Raw genomic sequence first — 26,690 nt, 5'->3', positions numbered from 1 at the left:
GAGCCCTTACCTGATTTTCCATGAAGATAGGGCAGAGTTGCGAACTCGCCAACATTTTCTTCCAAAGGTGGTTTCTTCTTTCCACATAAACCAACCTATTGTGTTGCAGGTGGTTACTGACACGTTCACTGAGTCAAAGTCTCTAGATGTGGTTAGAGCTTTGGAGATTTATGTCGCTAGAACAGCTCAAATTCGGAAAACAGAGTCTTTGTTTGTCCTGTATGCTCCCAACAAGATTGGGTGTCCTGCTTCCAAGCAGACTATTGCACGTTGGATCAGAAGTACAATTCAGCAAGCTCATACTATGGTTGGATTGCCGTTGCCGAAGTCAATGAAGGCCCATTCCACTAGGAAGGTGGGCTTATCTTGGGCTGCTGCCCGGGGGGGTCTCGGCATTACAACTTTGCCGAGCAGCTACTTGGCCGGGGTCAAACATGTTTGCAAAATTCTACAAGTTTGATACCTTGGCCGATGAAGACCTCAAGTTTGGTCAATCGGTGCTGCAGGGTCATCCGCACTCTCCCACCCGTACTGCAGCTTTGGTATAAACCCCATGGTCAATAAGTGGACCCCAGCATCCTCTAGGACGTATGAGAAAACAGGATTTTAAAACCTACCGGTAGATCCTTTTCTCCTAGTCCGTAGAGGATGCTGGGTGCCCATCCCAGTGCGTACTTTACCTGCAGTTTAGTTATACACAAGTTGTGTATGTTAGTTTCAGCTTGTTTCTGCAATTGATTCATGCCTGTTGGCGTGTGTTATGTTGATTGCCATGTGTGCGGCATGGTTGAGGTGTGAGCTGGTATGTATCTCACCACTAGTATTAAAGTAAATCCTTTCTTCAATGTCCGTCTCCCTGGGCACAGTTCCTATAACTGAAGTCTGGAGGAGGGGCATAGAGGGAGGAGCCAGTTCACACCCATTGAAAAGTCTTAAGAGTGCCCATGGCTCCAGCGGAACCGTCTATACCCCATGGTCAATAAGTGGACCCCAGCATCCTCTACGGACTAGGAGAAAAGGATTTACTGGGAGGTATTAAAATCCTGTTTTTACTTCTGTTTTAAAGTTTATTCTCTATTATTGTTCATGTGACGGCGTCCGTTCTCTTTGTGGTATTTTCTGCTCTGCCTCCATCTTCTCAGATATAGTATCTGCCTCAGTCCTCTCATCAGCACAGCTGTGACCGGGCAGCAGGGAGCCGTTCTCAGATATAGTATCAGTACCTCAGTCCTCTCATCAGCACACCTATAACCGCGCAGCAGGGAGCCACTCTCAGATATAGTATCAGTGCCTCAGTCCTCTCATCAGCACAGCTGTAACCGGGCAGCAGGGAGGTACTCTCAGATATAGTATCAGTGCTTCAGTCCTCTCATCAGCACAGCTGTAACTGGGCAGCAGGGAGCCGCTCTCAGATATAGTATCAGTGCCTCAGTCCTCTCATCAGCACAGCTGTAACCGGGCAGCAGGGAGGTACTCTCAGATATAGTATCAGTGCTTCAGTCCTCTCATCTGCACAGCTGTAACTGGGCAGCAGGGAGGTGCTCTCAGATATAGTATCAGTGCTTCAGTCTCCTCATCAGCACAGCTGTAACCGGGCAGCAGGGAGGTGCTCTCAGATATAGTATAAGTGCCTCAGTCCTCTCATCAGCACAGCTATAACCAGGCAGCAGGGAGCCGCTCTCAGATACAGTATCAGTGCCTCAGCCCTCTCATCAGCACAGCTATAACCGCGCAGCAGGGAGCCACTCTCAGATATAGTATTGGTGCCTCAGTCCTCTCATCAGCACAGCTATAACCGGGCAGCAGGGAGGTGCTCTCAGATATAGTATCAGTGCCTCAGTCCTCTCATCAGCACAGCTGTAACCGGGCAGCAGGGAGCCGCTCTCAGATACAGTATCAGTGGCCCTACCCTAACCCTTGTGGGGTGGCGGCTAGGGCTAATCTGTGAAGGGTGGCAGTTAGGACTAACCCCCGCGTAGTGGTGGCTATGGCTAACCACCCCCATAGTGCCTAACCCTTGACCCCCTGGGCCCTAACCCCGACCCAAGTATTCACCTTCGGCATTCCGGCGCGGTTTCCTGAGTGGTGACCGCCAGGATGCAGAACGTGTGCCATGGCCTCTGTCTATATTTAGTCACTGTAAATCCCATATACACAGCTCTGTGCCCACAATGATCTATAGTGACCTTATAATGTTCTTTAATAATCCTCTGCTGTCTGGGTCACATGATGGCATCCGTTCTCTCTGGGTACTTTCTGCTCTGCCTCAGTCTCCTCAGAAGCACAGCTGTAACCGGGAAGCAGGTACTAGATCAGACCTGGGCAAAGTACGACCCGTGGGCCACATACGGCTCTTTGGCAATCCCTGTCCGGCCGCTCTCCGCCCACAGGCTCCCTGCACCATGGATGCTCGGGTCCTGCAGGACGCACTGTGAATCACAGTCCTGTGTGTGCCTCAGCCAATACTGAAATGCTATTGGCTGAGGCGCACACAGGACGAGTGACTCACAGCGCATCCTGCAGGACACAATCGTTCCCCATTGCCTGCCTCCCCTGTCAGTCACCGCCAGCATGTTCCCAAGGTGCCTCCTGATACGTCCGTCGTCCTTCCCTGCCTGACAGCGCGCTGCTCAGTCAGCACCACAAGTACAGCATGTGGAACTACAAGTCTCAGGTTCGATTGTTTCTTAATTTTCTCCTATAAATACCCAGCGCTGGATCTGGTGCACTTAAGACCTTAATTAGGTTGGCGTCTTCCCCTTATTCCCGTATCCACCGTCAGGTAATGTGTGCAACTCAATTAAAAAGAAGGGATGTGCACTGCAGTGCATAAAACCACAAATTTATTAGGATAACCACATACAATTAAGTATAGAATCACGTACTAACAGTGGCGGTATAAACCACCGCAAGTAACATCAGCATCATTGGTTCGGCCCTCCAACACAGTTCAGATTTTTCATGTGGCCCCCTATAGAAATTAATTGCCCACCCCTGTACTAGATAGATAATAGCATCAGTCCTTACAGGAGCTGTGATATATCACATTGCCACAGTATCTTGATTTCTATCACTTAAATGAAGATGACAGGATAAATTCTATATACTCTGCTCTTTCCTATATATAGGATGTAGTTACAGGTAGGATAGGGGTTGCATTATAAAATAGACCCTTTCTTGTGTATTGTGCACAATAGACTCATTAATAAAAACTACTTAGTTATATTGGTGTCTCCCTCATGACACAGGATTACACAGTAGTGAAGAAGACATCCAATGAGAGTGAGACACCCAGTACTCAACCCCATGTGTCAGAAAGATTGGACAGGAACCAGAGACCCATCATGGTGCCTCCACCTCACTCACTGATACATGAGAGAGACAATGAGCAGAAGATCCTGGAACTCACCAACAAGATTATTCAGCTGCTGACTGGAGAGGTGACTGCTGGGAATGGGGCATTATACAGTAACACCAGGAGAGGTGTCTGGGTGATGACTGGAGAGGTGACTGCTGGGAATGGGACATTATACAGTAACACCAGGGGAGGTGTCTGGGTGATGACTGGAGAGGTGACTGCTGGGAATGGGACATTATACAGTAACACCAGGGGAGGTGTCTGGGTGATGACTGGAGAGGTGACTGCTGGGAATGGGACATTATACAGTAACACCAGGGGAGGTGTCTGGGTGATGACTGGAGAGGTGACTGCTGGGAATGGGGCATTATACAGTAACACCAGGGGAGGTGTCTGGGTGATGACTGGAGAGGTGACTGCTGGGAATGGGGCATTATACAGTAACACCAGGGGAGGTGGCTGGGTGATGACTGGAGAGGTGACTGCTGGGAATGGGGCATTATACAGTAACACCAGGAGAGGTGTCTGGGTGATGACTGGAGAGGTGACTGCTGGGAATGGGGCATTATACAGTAACACCAGGAGAGGTGTCTGGGTGATGACTGGAGAGGTGACTGCTGGGAATGGGACATTATACAGTAACACCAGGGGAAGTGTCTGGGTGATGACTGGAGAGCTGACTGCTGGGAATGGGACATTATACAGTAACACCAGGGGAGGTGTCTGGGTGATGACTGGAGAGGTGACTGCTGGGAATGGGTCATTATACAGTAACACCAGGGGAGGTGTCTGGGTGATGACTGGAGAGGTGACTGCTGGGAATGGGGCATTATACAGTAACAGCAGGGGAGGTGTCTGGGTGATGACTGGAGAGGTGACTGCTGGGAATAAGGCATTATACAGTAACACCAGGGGAGGTGTCTGGGTGATGACTGGAGAGGTGACTGCTGGGAATGGGACATTATATAGTAACACCAGTGGAGGCGTCTGGGTGATAACTGGAGAGGTGACTGCTGGGAATGGGGCATTATATAGTAACACCAGGGGAGGTGTCTGGGTAATGACTGGAGAGGTGACTGCTGGGAATGGGACATTATACAGTAACACCAGGGGAGGTGTCTGGGTGATGACTGGAGAGGTGACTGCTGGGAATGGGACATTATACAGTAACACCAGGGGAGGTGTCTGGGTGATGACTGGAGAGGTGACTGCTGGGAATGGGACATTATACAGTAACACCAGGGGAGGTGTCTGGGTGATGACTGGAGAGGTGACTGCTGGGAATGGGACATTATACAGTAACACCAGGGGAGGTGTCTGGGTGATGACTGGAGAGGTGACTGCTGGGAATGGGACATTATACAGTAACGGGTTACAGTCAGCCGTGTGTGTGTGTGTGTGTGTGTGTGTGTGTGTGTGTAAGGGAAGGGGGGTGTTAGATTTTGCTGCGGGGGGAGGGTTAGGGCTGCGGGGAAGGGGACTTGGGGTTAGACATTCGCGGGGAGGGTTAGGCTGCTGGGGTGGGTTACGTTTAAGCTGCTGGGAGGAGGGTGGAGGTTAGGGTTAGGCACCACTGGTGAGGGTTAGGATCAGGCTGCGGATAAGGAGTTTTAGGGGAGTTGGATATTAGTGATAGTCTTACCATCTTGGTGTTGGGATCCTGACCGTCCGGATGCCGCAGTCAGTATTTCTCTAACGTCCTAGTGGATGCTGGCAACTCCGTAAGGACCATGGGGAATAGCGGGCTCTGAAGGAGGCTGGGCACTCTAGAAAGATTTAGGACTACCTGGTGTGCACTGGCTCCTCCCACTATGACCCTCCTCCAAGCCTCAGTTAGATTTCGTGCCCGGCCGAGGTTGGATGCACACTAGGGGCTCTCCTGAGCCCTTAGAAAGAAAGTATAATTTTAGGTTTTTTATTTTCAGTGAGACCTGCTGGCAACAGGCTCACTGCAGCGAGGGACTAAGGGGAGAAGAAGCGAACTCGCCTGCTTGCAGCCGGATTGGGCTTCTTAGGCTACTGGACACCATTAGCTCCAGAGGGATCGACTGCAGGCCCAGTCCTTGGTGTTCGGTCCCGGAGCCGCGCCTGCTTGCAGCCGGATTGGGCTTCTTAGGCTACTGGACACCATTAGCTCCAGAGGGATCGACCGCAGGCCCAGTCCTTGGTGTTCGGTCCCGGAGCCGCGCCGCCATCCCCCTTACAGAGCCAGAAGCAAGAAGAGGTCCGGAAAATCGGCGGCAGAAGACATCAGTCTTCACCAAGGTAGCGCACAGCACTGCAGCTGTGCGCCATTGCTCCTCATGCACACTTCACACTCCGGTCACTGAGGGTGCAGGGCGCTTGGGGGGGGGGGGCGCCCTGAGCTGCAATAAAAACACCTTGGCTGGCAAAAATACCACAATATATAGCCCTAGAGGCTATATATGTGGTAAATTCCCCTGCCAGAATCCAGAAAAAAGCGGGAGAATAGGCCGCGGAAAAGGGGCGGAGCTATCTCCCTCAGACACACTGGCGCCATTTCTCCTTCACAGATCCGCTGGAAGGAAGCTCCCTGGCTCTCCCCTGCAGTCTACACTTCAGAACAGGGTAAAAACAGAGAGGGGGGGCACTAAATTTGGGCGCAATACATATATAATATAAAAAGCAGCTATAGGGGACATAACTTAGTTAGTCCCTGCAATTATATAGCGCTCTGGTGTGTGCTGGCATACTCTCACTCTGTCCCCCCAAAGGGCTTTTGTGGGTCCTGTCCTCATTCGGAGCATTCCTTGTGTGTGTGTGTGCGGTGTGTCGGTACGGCTGTGTCGACATGTTTGATGAGGATAATGATGTGGAGGCGGAGCAGATGCCTTTAGAAGGGATGTCACCCCCTGCGGGGCAGACACCTGAGTGGATGGGCTTATGGAAAGTAATGAGTGCACGTATAGACTCCTTATATAAGAAAATCGACGACATGCCAAATGTGGGACAGCCGACTTCTCAGCTCGTGCCTGCCCAGGCGTCGCATGGGTCGTCAGGGGCTCTAAAACGCCCGCTACCTCAAGCAGACCCAGATGTCGACACGGATACTGACACCAGTGTCGACGACGATGAGTCAAACCTGATGCCCACTAAGGCCATTCACTGTATGATTGAGGCAATGAAAGAGGTGTTAAACATTTCTGATATAACTACTGGTACCACTAAAAAGGGTATTATGTTTGGAGAGAAAAAACTACCCGTAGTTTTTCCCCCATCAGATGAATTAAATGAAGTGTGTGAAGAAGCGTGGGCTTTCCCTGATAAAAAATTGGTAATTCCTAAGAAGGTACTAATGGCGTTCCCTTTCCCGCCAGAGGATAGGTCACGTTGGGAAACACCCCCTAGAGTGGATAAAGCGCTCACACGTTTGTCTAAAAAGGTGGCACTACCGTCTCCGGATACGGCCGCCCTCAAGGAACCTGCTGATAGAAAGCAGGAGGCGATCCTGAAGTCTGTATATACACACACAGGCATTATACTTAGGCCAGCTATTGCGTCAGCTTGGATTTGCAGTGCTGCCGCTGCGTGGTCAGATAAACTGTCAGAAAATATTGACACATTAGACAGAGACACGATCCTGTTAACCATAGACCATATAAAAGACTCAGTCTTATATATGAGAGATGCACAAAGGGAAATCTGCCGATTGGCATCTAAAGTAAGTGCATTGTCCATTTCTGCTAGGAGAGGCTTATGGACTCGCCAGTGGACAGGAGATGCAGATTCAAAAAAGCACATGGAAGTGTTACCACATAAGGGTGAGGAATTATTTGGGGATGGTCTCTCGGACCTAGTTTCCACAGCAACGTCTGGGAAGTCAGCATTTTTACCCCATGTCCCCTCACAGCCTAAGAAGGCGCCGTTTTATCAGGTACAGTCCTTTCGGACCCAGAAAAACAGGCGTGGAAAAGGCGGGTCCTTTCTGTCCAGAGGCAGAGGTAGGGGAAAAAGACTGCAACAAACAGCAGGTTCCCAGGAGCAAAAGTCCTCCCCCGCTTCTTCTTCCAAGTCCGCCGCATGACGGTGGGGCTCCACAGGCGGAGCCAGGTACGGTGGGGGGCCGCCTCAAGAATTTCAGCGATCAGTGGGCTCGCTCAGAGGTGGATCCCTGGATCCTTCAAATAGTATCTCAGGGGTACAAACTGGAATTCGAGGCGTCTCCACCCCACCGGTTCCTAAAATCTGCCTTGCCGATTGCTCCCTCAGACAGGGAGGCGGTGCTAGCGGCAATTCACAAGCTGTATTCCCAGCAGGTGATAATCAAGGTACCCCTACTTCAACAAGGCCGGGGTTACTATTCCACACTATTTGTGGTACCGAAACCGGACGGTTCGGTGAGACCCATTTTAAATTTGAAATCCTTGAACACATACATAAAAAAATTCAAGTTCAAGATGGAATCGCTCAGGGCGGTTATTGCAAGCCTGGACGAGGGGGATTACATGGTATCCCTGGACATCAAGGATGCTTACTTGCATGTCCCCATTTACCATCCTCACCAGGAGTACCTCAGATTTGTGGTACAGGATTGCCATTACCAATTCCAGACGCTGCCGTTTGGACTGTCCACGGCACCGAGGGTATTTACCAAGGTGATGGCGGAAATGATGATACTCCTTCGAAAAAAGGGAGTTTTAATTATCCCGTACTTGGACGATCTCCTAATAAAAGCGAGGTCCAAGGAACAGTTGTTGGTGGGAGTAGCACTATCTCAGGAGGTGCTGCACCAGCACGGCTGGATTCTGAATATCCCAAAGTCACAGCTGGTTCAGACGACACGACTACTGTTCCTGGGTATGATTCTGGATACAGTCCAGAAAAAAGTGTTTCTCCCGGAGGAGAAAGCCAGGGAGTTGTCATCTCTAGTCAGAGACCTCCTGAAACCAAAACAGGTAACAGTGCATCGCTGCACGCGGGTCCTGGGAAAGATGGTGGCTTCTTACGAAGCAATTCCCTTCGGCAGGTTCCATGCCAGAATCTTTCAGTGGGACCTGTTGGACCAGTGGTCCGGATCGCATCTTCAGATGCATCGCTTGATAACCCTGTCTCCAAGAACCAGGGTGTCGCTACTGTGGTGGCTGCAGAGTGCCCATCTTCTAGAGGGCCGCAGGTTCGGCATACAGGACTGGGTCCTGGTGACCACGGATGCCAGCCTTCGAGGCTGGGGGGCAGTCACACAGGGACGAAACTTCCAAGGACTATGGTCGAGTCAGGAGACTTCCCTTCACATAAATATTCTGGAACTAAGGGCCATCTACAATACCCTAAGTCAAGCAAAATCCCTGCTCCTACACCAGCCGGTGCTGATCCAGTCAGACAACATCACGACAGTCGCCCATGTAAATCGACAGGGCGGCACAAGAAGCAGGATGGCGATGGCGAAAGCCGCAAGAATTCTCCGATGGGCGGAGAATCATGTACTAGCACTGTCAGCAGTGTTCATTCCGGGAGTAGACAACTGGGAAGCAGACTTCCTCAGCAGACACGACCTCCACCCGGGAGAGTGGGGACTTCATCCAGAAGTCTTCCAGATGCTGGTAAACCGTTGGGAAAAACCACAGGTGGACATGATGGCGTCCCGCCTCAACAAAAAGTTAAAAAGATATTGCGCCAGGTCAAGGGACCCTCAGGCGATAGCTGTGGACGCTCTAGTGACACCGTGGGTGTACCAGTCGGTTTATGTGTTCCCTCCTCTGCCTCTCATACCAAAGGTATTGAGAATAATAAGAAAGCGAGGAGTAAACACCATTCTCGTGGTTCCGGATTGGCCAAGAAGAGCGTGGTACCCGGAACTTCAAGAGATGCTCTCAGAGGACCCGTGGCCTCTACCGCTCAGACAGGACCTGCTACAACAGGGGCCCTGTCTGTTCCAAGACTTACCGCGGCTGCGTTTGACGGCATGGCGGTTGAACACCGGATCCTAAAGGAAAAGGGTATTCCGGAAGAAGTCATTCCTACGCTTATTAAGGCCAGGAAAGATGTTACGGCAAAGCATTATCACCGCATATGGCGGAAATATGTTGCATGGTGCGAGGCCAAAAAGGCCCCAACAGAGGAATTTCAACTAGGTCGATTTCTGCATTTCCTGCAAGCAGGAGTGAATATGGGCCTAAAACTAGGCTCCATTAAAGTACAGATCTCGGCTCTGTCGATTTTCTTTCAAAAAGAACTAGCTTCAGTACCTGAAGTTCAGACATTTGTGAAAGGAGTGCTGCATATTCAGCCCCCATTTGTGCCTCCTGTGGCACCTTGGGATCTCAACGTGATGTTGAGTTTCTTAAAATCACATTGGTTTGAGCCACTAAAAACCGTGGATCTGAAATATCTCGCGTGGAAAGTGGTCATGTTATTGGCCTTGGCTTCAGCCAGGCGAGTGTCAGAATTGGCGGCTTTATCATGTAAAAGCCCTTATCTGATTTTCCATATGGATAGGGCAGAATGGAGGACTCGTCCCCAGTTTCTCCCTAAGGTGGTGTCAGCGTTTCACCTGAACCAGCCTATTGTGGTGCCTGCGGCTACTAAGGATTTGGAGGACTCCAAGTTGCTAGACGTTGTCAGGGCCCTGAAAATATATGTTTCCAGGACGGCTGGAGTCAGAAAATCTGACTCGCTGTTTATCCTGTATGCACCCAACAAGCTGGGTGCTCCTGCTTCTAAGCAGTCTATTGCTCGCTGGATTTGTAGTACAATTCAGCTTGCACATTCTGTGGCAGGCATGCCACAGCCAAAATCTGTAAATGCCCATTCCACAAGGAAGGTGGGCTCATCTTGGGCGGCTGCCCGAGGCGTCTCGGCTTTACAACTTTGCCGAGCAGCTACTTGGTCAGGGGCAAACACATTTGCAAAATTCTACAAATTTGATACCCTGGCTGAGGAGGACCTGGAGTTCTCTCATTCGGTGCTACAGAGTCATCCGCACTCTCCCGCCCGTTTGGGAGCTTTGGTATAATCCCCATGGTCCTTACGGAGTTCCCAGCATCCACTAGGACGTTAGAGAAAATAAGAATTTACTCACCGGTAATTCTATTTCTCGTAGTCCGTAGTGGATGCTGGGCGCCCATCCCAAGTGCGGATTGTCTGCAATACTTGTAAATAGTTATTGTTAACTAAAGGGTTATTGTTGAGCCATCTGTTGAGAGGCTCAGTTGTTTTTCATACTGTCAAACTGGATATAGTATCACGAGTTGTACGGTGTGATTGGTGTGGCTGGTAAGAGTCTTACCCGGGATTCTAAATCCTTCCTTATGATGTCTGCTCGTCCGGGCACGGTGTCCTAACTGAGGCTTGGAGGAGGGTCATAGTGGGAGGAGCCAGTGCACACCAGGTAGTCCTAAATCTTTCTAGAGTGCCCAGCCTCCTTCGGAGCCCGCTATTCCCCATGGTCCTTACGGAGTTCCCATCATCCACTACGGACTACGAGAAATAGAATTACCGGTGAGTAAATTCTTATTTTTGACTGCCGGCATCCCATGTGCCGGGATCCAGATTCCATCCCGCAGTAACACCAGGGGAGGTGTCTGGGTGATGACTGGAGAGGTGACTGCTGGGAATGGGACATTATACAGTAACACCAGGGGAGGTGTCTGGGTGATGACTGGAGAGGTGACTGCTGGGAATGGGACATTATACAGTAACACCAGGGGAGGTGTCTGGGTGATGACTGGAGAGGTGACTGCTGGGAATGGGGCATTATACAGTAACACCAGGGGAGGTGTCTGGGTGATGACTGGAGAGGTGACTGCTGGGAATGGGACATTATACATAGTAACATAGTATCTGAGGTTGAAAAAAGACAATTGTCCATCGAGTTCAACCTATTTGTGGTGTCCTATGCATGATGATTTGACTAAAATTTCTGACTGATGCTGCTGTCAGCCATTGCATTTTATCCCTATTTATAGTAACTATAATGCATGACTATGCACCATACCCCTGGATATCCTTATCCAATAGGAATTTATCTAACCCATTCTTAAAGGTGTTGACCGATTCCGCCATTACAACTCCCTCGGGCAGGGAATTCCAAACACGTATTGTCCTTACCGTGAAAAAGCCTTTACGCCGTATTGTGCGGAATCTCCTTTCCTCTAACCTGAGCGAGTGTCCACGAGTCCTCTGTGTTGATCTAACCAAAAACAGGTCCCGCGCAAGCTCTGTGTATTGTCCCCTTATATATTTGTAGATGTTGATCATATCCCCTCTTAGTCTCCGCTTTTCCAATGTAAACATGCCTAGTCTTTCAAGCCTTTCCTTGTATTCCATCGTCTCCATGCCCTTAATTAGTTTGGTCGCCCTCCTCTGTACCTTTTCAAGCTCCAGGATATCCTTTTTGTAGTACGGTGCCCAGAACTGTACACAGTATTCAAGGTGTGGCCTCACTAGTGATTTATATAACGGGAGTATAATACTCTCGTCCCTAGCATCAATACCCCGTTTTATGCATGCTAATATCTTATTAGCCTTCTTTGCTGCAGTCCTACTTTGGGTACTACTGCTTAGCTTGCTATCTATGAGGACACCTAAGTCCTTTTCCAGTACAGAATCCCCTAATTTTACCCCATTTAGTAGGTAGGTGTAATTTTTGTTCTTGTTACCACAGTGCATTACCTTACACTTGTCTGTATTGAAGCGCATTCTCCATTTGGCTGCCCATGCTTCTAATTTAACTAAGTCGTTCTGAAGAGACTCGGCATCCTCCTCTGTATTTATAGCCTTACACAATTTGGTATCATCTGCAAAAATTGACACCATGCTCTCTAGACCTTCTGTTAGGTCGTTAATGAAAATATTGAACAATAGCGGTCCTAATACTGAGCCTTGCGGCACACCACTTAGCACTTCAGTCCAAGTTGAAAAAGATCCATTAACCACAACGCGCTGCTTCCTATTATCTAACCAGTTTTTGACCCAAGTGCATATTGTGCTTCCTAGCCCTGATTCTTGTAGCTTGTATACAAGTCTCATGTGTGGTACAGTATCGAACGCTTTGGCAAAGTCTAAAAAGATTACATCCACGTCTTTACCCTGATCTAGGTTTGCGCTTACTGTTTCATAAAAGCCAAGTAAGTTGGTTTGACAGGATCTGTCCTTCATAAACCCATGTTGATTCCTTTTAATGACCTTATTGGTTTCAAGGAACTTCTGAATACTATCTCTTAGAATACCTTCCAATACTTTCCCCACTATAGATGTAAGACTAACTGGTCTATAATTACCTGGTTCAGCTTTACTTCCCTTTTTGAATATAGGCACTACTTCCGCTATACGCCAGTCTTTGGGAACCATACCTGATATAACTGAATCCTCAAAGATAGCGGTTTTGCCAGTTCAGAGTGAAGCTCCTTTAGAACCCTTGGATGAATACCATCGGGCCCTGGTGATTTATTAATCTTTAAATGTTTTAATCGGTCACAGACTACTTCCTCGCTTAAATAAGTACCTATCAGTGTGATATTGTCATTATTGAGATTGTGTGTCAGTCCCTGAATTGGGTCCTCTCTAGTGAATACTGTTGAAAAAAACTCATTTAGTGTGTCCGCTATGTCATTATCATTTTTGCTTAAGACTCCCAACTTGTCTTTCAAAGGGCCTATACTCTCCTTTTTTAATCTCTTGCTATTAATGTATTTAAAGAATTTTTTGGGATTCGCTTTGCTTTCCTTTGCTACTAGTTTTTCAGTTTCTACTTTAGCCGCTCTTATTTCCTTTTTGCAATTTTTGTTACATTCCTTATAGTGCTGAAATGACTCTGCTTCCCCGTCAGATTTGTATTTTTTAAATGCTCGCCTTTTCTTGCCCATAAGTTCCTTAATCTTTTTGTTAAGCCACATCGGTTTATGATTTTTATTCCCTTTTTTGCTACTCATAGGAATATATTTGAGTGTATTTTTAGCTAGCAGGAATTTTAGTACCTCCCATTTATCCGTAGTATTTTTTCCTAAAAACAAACCTTCCCATTCAATATCCCTGAAAAATACCCTCATCTTTTCAAAATTTGCTTTGCTAAAGTTTAAAGTCCTAGTTGAGCCAGTATAGGGCTGTTTGTAGAAACTGATATTGAATGTGACCATATTGTGGTCGCTGTTTCCTATGGGTTCCCCTACTATAATACCCGATACCAAATCCTGATTGTTTGTTAATACCAGGTCTAAGATTGCATTGTACCTAGTTGGTTCCTCAATTAGTTGGACTAGGTAGTTATCATTTAGTGTGTTTAAAAACATACTGCCCCTAGCAGTATCGCATGAATCGTTTTTCCAGTTTATCTCTGGATAGTTAAAATCTCCCATCACTACTATGTCTCCTACTCCTGCTGCTTTTTCAATTTGCTTTAGTAACAATTCATCATCAGATGCGTTGATACCAGGCGGCCTATAGCATACACCCAATACTAACTTTTTTGTTCCTTTTTCCCTGCATGCAATTTCTACCCATAATGTCTCAACAGTGTCTACAGTCCCCTCCTGAATATCTTCCCATATATTAGGTTTTAAAAACGGCTTTACGTACAGACACACCCCTCCACCCTTTTTATTTAGTCTGTCTCTCCTAAACAGTGTATAGCCCTCTAGATTGACTGTCCAATCATGAGATTCATCCCACCAAGTTTCAGCAATGCCTATAATATCATACTGTTTGCTTGCTGCAAGTATTTCTAGTTCACTTTTTTTACCAGTAATGCTTCTGGCGTTTACATACATACAACTAAGATAAGTATTTTCTCTTGCGTTAGGGACATCTTTCACCTTATGTGGCAAGGATGACCTGTAATCATCATTGGTTAGTGCTTTGGTAAAATCCCTTTTAGTACCCATGTTAGTAACCTTACTGCCTGCTCTTACCCTCCCCCCAACTTCTCCCCCATTTCGTTTACTACCGCCATCCCCACTATTCTCACTGCATGACCCGTAGTTTCTAGCTAAACCCTCCCCCCAGGCTCCTAGTTTAAAATCTCCTCCAACCTTCTAACCATCCTTCCCCCCAGCACCGCTGCCCCCTCCTCAGTCAGGTGCAATCCGTCACGACAAAAGAGATGGCGTCTGACTGAGAAGTCCGCCCAGTGTTCCAGGAACACAAACCCCTCTTTCCTGCACCAATCCCTAAGCCACACATTTACCTCCCTAATCTCCCTCTGCCTCCCTGGACTAGCGCGTGGCACGGGTAATAATTCCGAGAATATTACCTTAGATGTCCTTGCCTTCAGTTTCTTTCCTAAGTCCCTATAGTCTTTCTTAAGGACATCCCACCTTCCGCTAACTTTGTCATTGGTGCCAACGTGAACCAAGACCGCCGGGTCTTTGCCAGCCCCTCCCAACAATCTATCTACCCGGTCCGCGATGTGCCGTACCCGAGCACCCGGGAGACAACAGACTGTACGGCGATCACGGTCCCGGTAGCAGATTGCCCTATCTGCCTTCCTGATGATAGAGTCCCCTACCACCACCATCTGACTAGGTACCTCACTATCTTTTATCCCAACCGCGCCAGAGGGACCGCTCCTCTGGATGCTAGAGGGAGCAGTCTTCTCCGGCACCGTCAGTAACACCAGGGGAGGTGTCTGGGTGATGACTGGAGAGGTGACTGCTGGGAATGGGACATTATACAGTAACACCAGGGGAGGTGTCTGGGTGATGACTGTGTCATTGTGTGTGTCAGGTTCCTATAAGGTGTCAGGATGTCACTGTCTATCTCTCCATGCAGGAGGGGAATTACATAGAGGAACACAAGGATCTGTACAAGGACTTGATAGAGAATCACCAGCCCCTCACACCACTGGGTAAGAGGAGACTTCAATTTATTGTAAAGGAGAGAGCAGTTTTATGGGCCTCGTCGATACACACATTATCTGATAATCACATACAGTATACATAATGTACCCAGTCACTGTTTGTTTCCTACAGATGGACCCAGTAACAGAGATTCCCCAGAGAGATGTCCCCGTCCTCTTTATTCCCAAGACTGTACAGAGGAGAATCACAGGACCCCACAGGAGGATCAGGTGGGTGTGAATTAGAGTCTCACTAAATTGTCAAATGATTTTTCACTATATGATTCTACTGTTTAATCTCAATTAATGATCTCGGGCATTATTAAAGCATTGTTTTATTGTTTTTGTGGATTAATTAGGGTGAAGACCGAACTGATGTTAAGGTAGAAGATATTGAGGGAAAAGAAGAAGAGTATGTGAGGGGTGACCAGCAGTATAAGGAGGAGGAAATCCCTACAGATATCAGCACAGGTGAGTGATAATCACTTATTACAGAGAAGAGTCACATGTTCTCCTTGTTCTGTTACTACTGACGATGAGGGTAATGTATCTGTCCAGTGGGGGAATCAGGAGCCATCATTCCCTATTAGTCTCCTGCTCTCCCCCTCACATCATATCACTGTGTGTGTCACCAGCCCAGAGATCTGACCAGTCTCCTCTGCACACTCTCTGGTGTATCTCATACATCAGGAGCCATCAGCCCCTATTATACTCCTGTTCTCCCCCTCACATAATTTCACTGTGTGTTACCAGCCCAGAGATCTGACCAGTCTCCTCCCCACACTCTCTGGTGTATCTCATACATCAGGAGCCATCAGCCCCTATTATACTCCTGCTCTCCCCCTCACATCATGTCACTGTGTGTTACCAGCCCAGAGATCTGAGCAGTCTCCTCCCCACACTCTCTGGTGTATCTCATACATCAGGAGCCATCAGCCCCTATTATACTCCTGCTCTCCCCCTCACATCATGTCACTGTGTGTTACCAGCCCAGAGATCTGAGCAGTCTCCTCCTCACACTCTCTGGTGTATCTCATACATCAGAAGCTATCAGCCCCTATTCTACTCCTGCTCTCCTCCTCACATCATGTCACTGTGTGTTACCAGCCCAGAGATCTGAGCAGTCTCCTCCTCACACTCTCTGGTGTATCTCATACATCAGAAGCTATCAGCCCCTATTCTACTCCTGCTCTCCCCCTCACATCATGTCACTGTGTGTTACCAGCCCAGAGATCTGACTAGTCTCTCTTGTGTATCTCATCCAACTATTATGGAAACACAGTAAAAACCCTAAAGTGACACATTTACAGCTTTTCTTGATACACCTCGTGAATATTGCACATCTTCCTGGCTGGCTTGGAGGCAGCAGCATTTTTAGAACATAGTTCCAGCTGTACTTTTATGCACAGACAGTGGTCTAGTATTTTAAAGCACATTTTAGCCACACTGTTTTGATGTAAAATCCAGTGCTTGCATCTCCAGTTATTAAAATAAACCTGTAAACCCTAACATAAATATTAAAAAGATTATATTGTCATTCATTGAGTTATAAATTGATAATTTGTGGACTTTTAAATAGTCTTCTTTGACCGGAGGCCTTCTTGCCCTCACTGGCTACGCCCAGCAATCACAGTTTGGCTTTAAATCACACGGGACTTTTGTTATTAGGGGTTTCCCTCTTATCGTCAGTAACCACCTGTTACTTACTCCACTCACTGCGCAGTGGGTGGGTATGACGCTGCCACCACCAGGCTCCTACCACGGCGACTGGAATCGCATTGCTACGTGTATGCGTCAAGTGTATGCGTCAACGCGCTTTTGCCACTCCTCCTGTGTGGTGTCAATTGACCCCCACTATTCGCTGACCTAGACCAGGTCCTGCACAGTAGCTTGGCAGAGGGCGGAACTAGGAGACGCTGGACTAACCCTGGACAGGCGGAGAATGGGACTGCTTTGGCGCAATGCTGTTAGTCGCAAGATCAAAGGCAATCATCGTCTTGAAGGTAAAGATGTTTATTGCTCAAAGTGCTAAAAAGAACTCTTCCCTGTTGCTAGGGGAAACGGCATACAAAAGATGTTCCCAGCAATTCAATTTCCCTTGATTTCACAGAAGAATGTACACACACAGGGCTCACAGCCCTCATTTTTATCTTACACACTCCAACACACAATACCAAAGGGGTAGTTCCACCCTGAGTCTTTAACCACTCAGGCTATCTCATAAAATATAAATAAATACATATCACATTTCAAAAGGAGATAACAACTGCATAATCAATTTCCTCCTTCTTTTCACACGTAGACAAAGTTCTGTGTCGTTTAAACATAAATCGGCATCCTAAATAACGCAGCTCAGGAAATCTTAAATCAAATTGGTTTTACACAAACCTACTGGGAAGACACCCTAGTTTGCATTTGTAAATAGGATTTTAATTACCTACCGGTAAATTCTTTTCTCGTAGTCCGTAGAGGATGCTGGGGTCCACATTAGTACCATGAGGTATAGACTGGTCCACTAGGAGCCACTGGCACTTTAAGAGTTTGAGAGTGTGGTGGGCTGGCTCCTCCCTCTATGCCCCTCCAACCAGACTCAGTCTAGAAACTGTGCCCGAGGAGACGGACATCTTCGAGAAAAGGATTATACACAGATAGTGGCGAGATTCACACCAGCTCACACAACAAGGCAAACCAAGCTAACTAGCTTGAAATGCAGCAACAGCTGAAATATTACTAAACCAAATAACAAGGCAGTACGTAACTAAGAACAAAGTCATACTGAACCAGATAACCACTGCAGGATAACGAAGCGCTGGGCGGGTGCCCAGCATCCTCTATGGACTACGAGAAAAGGATTTACCGGTTGGTAATTAAAATCCTATTTACTCTTACGTCCTAGAGGATGCTGGCGTCCACATAAGTGCCATGGGGTTATACCCAAGCTCCTAGAACGGGAAGGAGAGCGCGGAGTCTCCTGCAGAACTGATTGACCAAACTTCAGGTCCTCAGAGGCCAAAGTATCGAACTTGTAGAACTTAGCAAACGTGTTCGACCCTGACCAAGTAGCCGCTCGGCAAAGCTGTAAATCCGAGACACCCCGGGCAGCGGCCCAGGAAGAACCCACCTTACGAGTAGAGTGGGCCTTAACAGATCTTGGACACGGCAATCCTTCCGTAGAATACGCATGATGGATAGTGAACCTGATCCAGCGAGAGATCGCCTGCTTAGAAGCAGGACACCCAATTTTCTTGGGCTCATACAGGACAAACAGAGAGTCCGATTTTCTGTGACGAGCAGTCCTCTTCACATAGATTTTCAGAGCCCTTACAACATCCAAGGACATTGATGAAATTGAGGAGTCAGTAGCAACTGACACCACAATAGGTTGGTTGATATGAAAAGCCAACACAACCTTCGGAACTGCTGACGTGTCCGGAGCTCAGCTCAATCTTCATGGAAGATCAAGTAGGGGCTTTTACAGGACAAAGCCCCCAACTCCGACACACGTCTAGCAGAACCTAAGGCCAACAAAGTGACAGCCTTCCACGTGAGAAACTTGACCTCAACCTCCTGTAGAGGCTCGAACCAATCCGATTGGAGGAACTGTAACACCACGTTAAGATCCCAGGGTGCTGTAGGTGGCACAAAGGGAGGCTGGATGTGCAGAACCCCTTTCAAGAAAGTCTGAACCTCAGAGAGGGAAGCCAGTTGTTTCTGGAAGAAAATGGATAGTGCCGAAATCTGGACCTTTACGTATTCCAACCATAGGCCCATATCCACACCTGCTTTCAGGAAGAGGAAAAACCGTCCCAGTTGAAACTCCACCGTAGGAAACTTCTTGGATTCACACCAAGAGACATACTTTTTCCAAATGCGATGGTAATGTTTAGACGTTACTCCTTTCCCAGCCCGTATCAAGGTAGGAATAACCTCCGAGCTAATATCTGGCGTTCAACTTCCATGCCGTCAAACGTAGCCACGGTAAGTCTTGATAAGCGAATGGCCCCTGTTGTGGTAGGTCCTCCCGAAGAGGAAGAGGCCTCGGATATTCCAGTAGAAGACCCTTAAGATCTGCGTACCTTCTTGGCCAGGCCGGAGCAATGAGTATTGCCTGAACTCTTGTTCTCCTTATGAGTTTTAGAACTCTTGGAATGAGTGGAAGTGGAGGAAACCCGTACACCGACTGGAACACCCACGGAGACACCAGGGCGTCCACTGCCACGGCTTGCGGGTCCCTTGACCTGGAACAATACCTCCGAAGCTTCTTGTTGAGACGGGAGGCCATCATGTCTATTTGAGGTACATCCCAGAGATCTGTCACCTCCGTGAACACCTCCGGATGTAGGCCCCACTCTCCTAGATGGAGATCGTGTCTGCTGAGGAAGTCCGCTTCCCAGTTGTCTACTCTCGAAATAAAGATTGCTGACAGCGCCAACGCGTGTTTTTCTGCCCAGAGGATGATTCTTGTTACCTCTGACATTGCAGCTCTGCTCTTCGTTCCGCCCTGTCGGTTTATGTATACCACTGTAGTTACATTGTCCGACTGCACTTGAATGGCTCGATCTCACAGAAGATGGGCCACATGGAGAAGACAGTTGTAGACGGCTCTTAGTTCCAGAATGTTTTTTGAAAGACTGGACTCCAGGCTTGACCACCTTCTTTGGAAGGTTTCCCCTTGAGTGACTGCGCCCCATCCCCGGATGCTTGCATCCATGGTTGGAAGGATCCAGTCCTGAATCCCGAACCTGCGACCCTCGAGAAGGTGAGGTATTTGCTGCCACCAGAAGAGTGAAATCCTGGCTTTCAGCGACAGACGTATTCTCTGGTACATGTGTAGATGAGATCCCGACCACTTGTCCAGGAGATCCAGTTGGAAGGGCCGAGCATGAAACCTTCCGTACTGTAGAGCATTGTAGGAGGCAACCATCTTCCCCAGAAGGCGAATGCACTGATGAACCGATACCCGTGCTGGCTTCAGGACATCCTGGACCATTGTTTGAATCACCAACGCTTTCTCCTCCGGTAATAACACCCTCTGCACTTCCGTGTTGAGGATTATCCCCAGAAAAGGCAATCTCCTTGTCGGCTCCGAATGTGACTTTGGAAGGTTCCGGATCCAACCGTGTTCCCTGAGCAGATGAGTCATGAGAGCAATGTACTGCAACAGCATCTGCCTGGAAGATGCCTTTATCAGCAGATCATCCAGATATGGAATTATGTTCACCCCCTGTCTGCGCAGGAGAACCATCATCTCTGCCATCACCTTGGTGAACACCCTCGGTGCTGTGGAGAGACCGAACGGCATTGCCTGAAACTGATACTGATTGTCTAACAGTGCAAATCTGAGATAAGCCTGGTGCGGCGGCCAAATCGGAATGTGGAGGTACGCATCCTTGATATCCAGGGATACCAGAAACTCCCCCTCCTCCAGACCTGAGACTCCATTTTGAACTTGAACTCCCTTAGATAAGGGTTTAACGATTTCAAGTTCAAAATTGGCCTGACCATACCATCCGGCTTCGGTACCACGAAAAGGTTCAAATAATAACCCTTGTTTTGCATATAAGGTGGACCTGGGACAATGACCTGTGACTTTTTTTCCAGTTTCTGGATGGCTTACTGTAGGATAGCCCTGTCTGCCAATAAAGCTGGCAAGTCTGATTTGAAGAATCTGTGAGGCAGGAGTTCTTGAAACTTCAGCCTGTACCCCTGGGTCACATTATCCTGTACCCAGGGGTCCAGGCCAGACGCCACCCAAACGTGGCTGAAACGACTGAGCCTCGCCCCCACCGGCCCGTCCTCCAGGCCGTGCGGTCCATCCACCGTCATGCCGAGGATTTTGATGTACCAGAAGCAGGCTTCTGGTCCTGGGAAACTGCAGTAGCAGGTTTTTTTTATTTTTCCCGACCCCCTCTAAAGAAGGTGTTAGAAGGCTTGTTTTTTTTTGTTTTAGCTGACCGAAAGGACAGTGACGTAGCTGAAGAAAAGGGTTTCTTCGTAGCAGGCGCAGCTGAGTGAAGAAAAGGTGACTTACCCACGGTTGCCGTGGAGATACACGCATCCAGCGCTTCCCCAAATAGAGCTTGACCTGTGTAGGGTAGGTTCTCCACACTTCTCCTGGATTCCGCATGGCAGACCATTGGCGTAGCCAGAGTCCTTTGCGAGCCGAGACAGACATGGAAGATATCCCTGCAGCCATCGTACCCAGGTCTTTCATGGATTCCACCATAAATCCTGCAGAATCCTGTATGTTACGTAAAAACAATTCAACGTCACTTTTATCCATTGTATCCAATTCCTCAAGTAACGTGCCTGACCACTTTACTACAGCTTTAGAGATCCATGCACAGGAAATAGTAGGTCGTAGTATCGCCCCTGAAGCCGTGTATATGGATCTAAGCATAGTGTCAAGTTTGCGAACAGCCGGTTCTTTTAACACGGCTAAAACCACCTTCTTTGACAGTCTGGAAACAGATGCGTCAACTATGGGTGGGTTTTCCCATTTCTTTCTATCCTCCTCAGGGAAGGGAAAAGCAACCAGAGCCTTTCTTGGGATCTGGAATTTTTTCTCTGTATTTTTCAAATATAGCGTTTAATTCCTTAGATGCAGGGAAGGTTAGCGAGTCTCTTTATTATCTGTGAAGTAAGCCTCCTCAACCTGCTCAGGTGTTGTGTCAGCAATATTCAACACATCTCTTATGGCTTCAATCGTTAACTGCACCCCTTTTGCAAGAGATGCCGCCCCCCCCCCCCCCCCTCCCTGTCTGCCATGTCAGAATCGGTATCCGTGTCATCTTGCATAATATGGGCAAGTGCAAGTTTTTGAGCGTGTATGCTAGGGGAATTTGAAGGAATGGGAACAGAACCAGACCAAACAGCCATAGAGTCCTGTAAAAACTGAGTTGCAGTCTCAGTATGTGCTACCCTAGTAGAAATCTGAGAAATCATACCCTTAACAGAGGCTAACCACTCAGGCTCCTTTGCAGGAATCTGTGATAATCCTGAGTACATGGAATGGGACCGTCCTGAGAGGAATTATCCTCTGCATCATATGACACAGAGTCCCTAGACATGGCATTTGGAGACAGCAAACACTCCACACACACACACACACACACACACACACACACACACACACACACTCTCACACACTCTCACACACACACACACACACACACACACACACGGAAATGATAGACACAGTTTCCCCCCCAAGAATGCCAAGAAAGCCACAGAGATTGGGGCCAACCCACACACAGCGCTTTCTAGATAGAATAAAACCACTACCTAGCGTTTACTGTGTACCTTAATAGGCTACACAGTATTAACATAACCCCCAGTACCGGACAGGATAGCTGGAGTTGATTGGAGGGACAGCTCTCCCTGTCAGCGTCTCCACACAGTGATCTTCAGGCAGGAAAAATGGCACTGAACGCTGCTGGGTCCGTTCTGAGGAGAAGCTCCGCCCCCAGATCATGGCAAAGCTTCCCGCTCCACTGTTCTTTATATTGGCCTGAGGATTTTGCTGGCAGTGTAACCGGAGCCCCTGACAGACTTCATCACCTGTATAGGGTACGGCGCTGGCTCCTCCGGGCACATTTTCTAAACTGAGTCTGGTAGGAGGGGCATAGAGGGAGGAGCCAGCCCACACTCTCAAACTCTTAACGTGCCCATGGCTCCTAGTGGACCCATCTATACCCCATGGTACTAATGTGGACCCAGCATCCTCTAGGACGTAAGAGAAAAACCCAATTTGATTTAGCATCCTCTTCTGTCTTTCACATCTCTAGGCTAAAACTAGTTTGGCTTATCATACAACAAGAGATTCTGAAAAGCACAAACAGTTCGCTCTCCAAACCTTAGTTTGTATTTCTTTTTTTCTTTTTCTTTTTTTTTTATATAAACAATTTTTATTAAGTGCATGAGGAAGAGACAAAGATGCAATACAACAATAAGATTATCATGTAATTAGGCACATATGAGAAATAAGGTGCAGAAAAATTCAGCAGTCATGATAAGCGATAGCCGAGACCACAAGTCCCAATATGGAAGTCATGGTGACCCAGTACATCATGTCTCTATACACCATACATTTTTTGGAACACAATCTGAATATAAACAAAGAGAATAGTCAGATAACAACAACATTTGTAACAATAAAAAGGTGGGGATGGCAGAGGGTAGCACAACAAGGATGAGAGAATACACGTAGACAAAAAGAAAGTGCTAGGGGGGAGGGGAGGTAGAGAAGAGCATCACATAAACACATTTCGGAACATAAAATCACAGAAAAAATATCAATGAGGAAACAGATAAAACATTGGTTATGACAGTTGTTTCAGGTAATACCAGAGCCGGCCCTAACCAATATGATGCCCTAGGCAAGATTTTGGCTGGTGCCCCCTAGCACCACCGCTGGTTCTGCCTCTGACCTTGCACCTCTTTCCCAGCACCATCACCCCTCACCCATAGCAGTCCTTGTACCCCCTATATTTTAAATAGGAACAGTTCGCACATTTGACGCACAGCCCAAAGAGGGGCGTCTTCTTGCTGGGAAGGGGCATGGCCACACAATAGTAACCCCAATTCCAATTACGCCACACAGTACTGCAACTTTATTCACATTTTATCTTGCGATAGTGTCCATAATTCATATTACATCCCACAGTAGTATCACTTTACCTTATAAACGTTACTCCTCACAGTAGAGCCCCTTATTCACATCACATCACACTGAATTGCTCCTTATTCACATTACACCACACCTTTTGCTCTTTATTCACATTAGGTGACACAGTAGTGCCCTTTCTATATGCAACACCACATAGTAGAGCACCTTATACACATAATGCCACACATTAGTAATGCATTTATACACAATTCCACACAGTAATGCCCCTTACACATATAAGACACATTAATGTCCTTATAAACATAATGCACCTTACACATTATGACAACCTTTATTAATGCCCTTTTACACATAATGTCCCTTACACATATGCCGCACATTATTAATGCCCTAATACACATAATGACACACATAGTGCCCCCTACACATTTGCTGCACATTATTAGTGCCCCTATACACATAATGAATGACACACATACAGTAGTACCCTGTTACACATATGCCGCACATTATTAATGCCCTTATACACATAATGACACACATACAGTAGTGGCCCTTTACACATATGTTGCACATTATTAATGCATTTTTACATGACACACATAATGTTCCTTACACATATTCTGAACACTACTGCACAACCAACCCACTCACATGCACACAGCACTCACACTTCCACTAACACTGTGACCTCTGCCTCTGCTTGGATACAGATGTGTCCTCACAAATCTTGCATCAATGCTAACGTCGGGCACCTTTATTTTTAATGAAAATGCATCTTATTTGCATTGCTATGTGGCTAGGATGCACAAGCAGCTTCTGCTGATTAAACTGATATGCAGCATGCCAATATACTGTGTGAGACTGTGGCTGTATCTGCATATGAAATGCTACATACAGAATATAGGCATGCCGCATATCATTTTAATCAGCAGAAGCTGATGATGCCCCTAGGCATATCAAATGCCCTAGGCAATTGCCTAGTTTGCCTATGCCTATGGCCGGCTCTGGGTAATACCAACTAGTAGATTCAAAGATCTTCTGTATTCTCAATTGCTCCACATGAGGAAGATGTTCAATATACATTTCCCACTTATTATTGAAAGGGGAGTGGTCCATTTTTATATCAGGAAATGCACAATGTCGTTCATAATATAAAACCTGCAGAATCAACTGTTTGACTTCTAAAAGCATAGGAGGGGCAGATGAAATCAAATGATTCAGTAGGGCTTTTTTCGCCAGCGTGAGAATAACAATAATTACAGGTCTAATATGCTTCGAGGTGGGTCCAAGATCCCAACCTGCAAAATTAAGTAGCAAACAAGACCCAGGAAGCCTACTCAATTGTAGAGAGAAGACAGTATTAATGAATAGTATAACCTTATTCCAAAAACGTAGCACCTTTCCACAACTCCAAAAATTGTGGAAAAAGGTAGCAAATTGTGAATGGCATTTAGGGCATTGACCTGATTCATTAGGAACCATATATTTCCTCTGGGATTGGGAAATGAAGGCTCTATTTACTACTTTAAGATGCACCTCCTGTAAAGCAGCTGAGGTAAGAAATTTTATGGAGGTCGCTATCGGGGAAAGTAAATCCTCTTGAGACTGAATCAAAGGTATGTCAGCAGACCATAAATCCACTGAGCGTGCCCAAGCTTTATGAGCAGTGGGCGCAATTAGGTAAGGATACAGATACCTCAATTTGTATGGTTTAGATGATATAAAGGACATAACAGCCATTATTTGATCTACATCACTACCCTCCTCCAGGGCTTTAGGTCTAGTTTGGATGAAATGCCTAATTTGAAGATACATAAAAAAGCATTTATGGTCTATCTGCCATGTTTCTTGAAAATAAGTAAATGGGCGTAATTTGCCTCCAGGATCGAACACATCTTTAATAGCAGATATACCCCTGTCTCTCCATTGTACATAAGTAAAGTTATCCAAACCAGAAGGGAAGGCAGGGTTACCCCAAAACGTGATATATGGAGAATACGTGGAATTTCTGTTCTGTTTATTGTTGATAGTGCGCCAAGCCTTATAAGTGTATGTGAAAAGAATATGTGAGAGTATGCCTGGGGGAAGTTGTTTCAACGGGATATGTATGAGTGCACTAGGTGAGTAGGGATGGAATAGGGCCTTTTCTAAGGTGTAGTTGGAGAAAAGTGATTGTTGGAGAAACCAATCTATCACATGTCTAAATAGAGCAGCCTGCGAGAAAACCGTCGCATCTGGAAGACTAAAGCCCCCCAGAGACTTAGGTAGTATCAATTTCATGTAGGATATGCGTGCCTTCTTTCCATTCCAAATAGAAGTGGAAAATAGTTTTCTAAGGGAGGAGGCATCTTTAATAGACCGCATCAAAGGGAGCATTTGCAGGAGGTAAGAAAGTTTTGGGAAAAGAATACTTTTAATAACAGTTATCCTGCCTGACATAGACAATGGTAGCCTCATCCAATTAGTTAAAGATTTTTGAATCGAGAGCAAAATTGGTTTGAAATTAACTGAGTAGAGCAGAGAAAGTTGTCTTGGGATGAGAACCCCTAAATACTTCAGGGGGGTCTGGCAAATTGTAAATTCAGATAAAATCGGATGAGAGGCAAAAAAAGATTCATTTGACAAAAGGGGTAACAATCTGGATTTAGAGTAATTAACCCGAAAGCCAGCAAATGAGCGAAATGTATCTATAATGCGCATAACAGCAGTAATAGATTGCGACGGGTTGGACAAGAAAAGCAGCATATCATCCGCAAATAGACTAAGCTTTACTTCCGTATTGCGGACCATAATACCTTGGAAATCCTGAGAATTCCGTAGAGCTATTGCCAGAGGTTCCAATGCCATTGCAAATAATAGAGGGGAAAGGGGGCAGCCCTGTCTCGTGCCCTGCAAGATTGGGAAAGGAG

General features: G+C 47.1%; 1 protein-coding gene across 3 annotated transcripts in view; it reads left to right on the top strand.

Moving 5' to 3' along the window:
* Positions 1-26,690, top strand: part of LOC135057064 (oocyte zinc finger protein XlCOF8.4-like) — a 48,386-nt gene that overhangs the window by 9,822 nt on the left and 11,874 nt on the right. For 2 of the 3 annotated variants that reach the window (XM_063962960.1, XM_063962959.1), the window contains exons 3-6: positions 3,249-3,440; positions 15,083-15,158; positions 15,283-15,380; positions 15,509-15,620. In XM_063962960.1, the coding sequence (XP_063819030.1) occupies positions 3,249-3,440; positions 15,083-15,158; positions 15,283-15,380; positions 15,509-15,620 (478 nt within the window). The remainder of the gene's footprint in view (positions 1-3,248; positions 3,441-15,082; positions 15,159-15,282; positions 15,381-15,508; positions 15,621-26,690) is intronic. The other variant, XM_063962961.1, reaches the window with a different exon arrangement.

Source organism: Pseudophryne corroboree, chromosome 3 (genome assembly GCF_028390025.1).
Source record: "Pseudophryne corroboree isolate aPseCor3 chromosome 3, aPseCor3.hap2, whole genome shotgun sequence".
Classification (NCBI taxonomy): Eukaryota; Metazoa; Chordata; class Amphibia; order Anura; family Myobatrachidae; genus Pseudophryne; species Pseudophryne corroboree.
The sequence above is the reverse complement of the archived record's forward strand: the minus strand, read 5'-3'. Positions and strand labels throughout refer to the sequence as shown.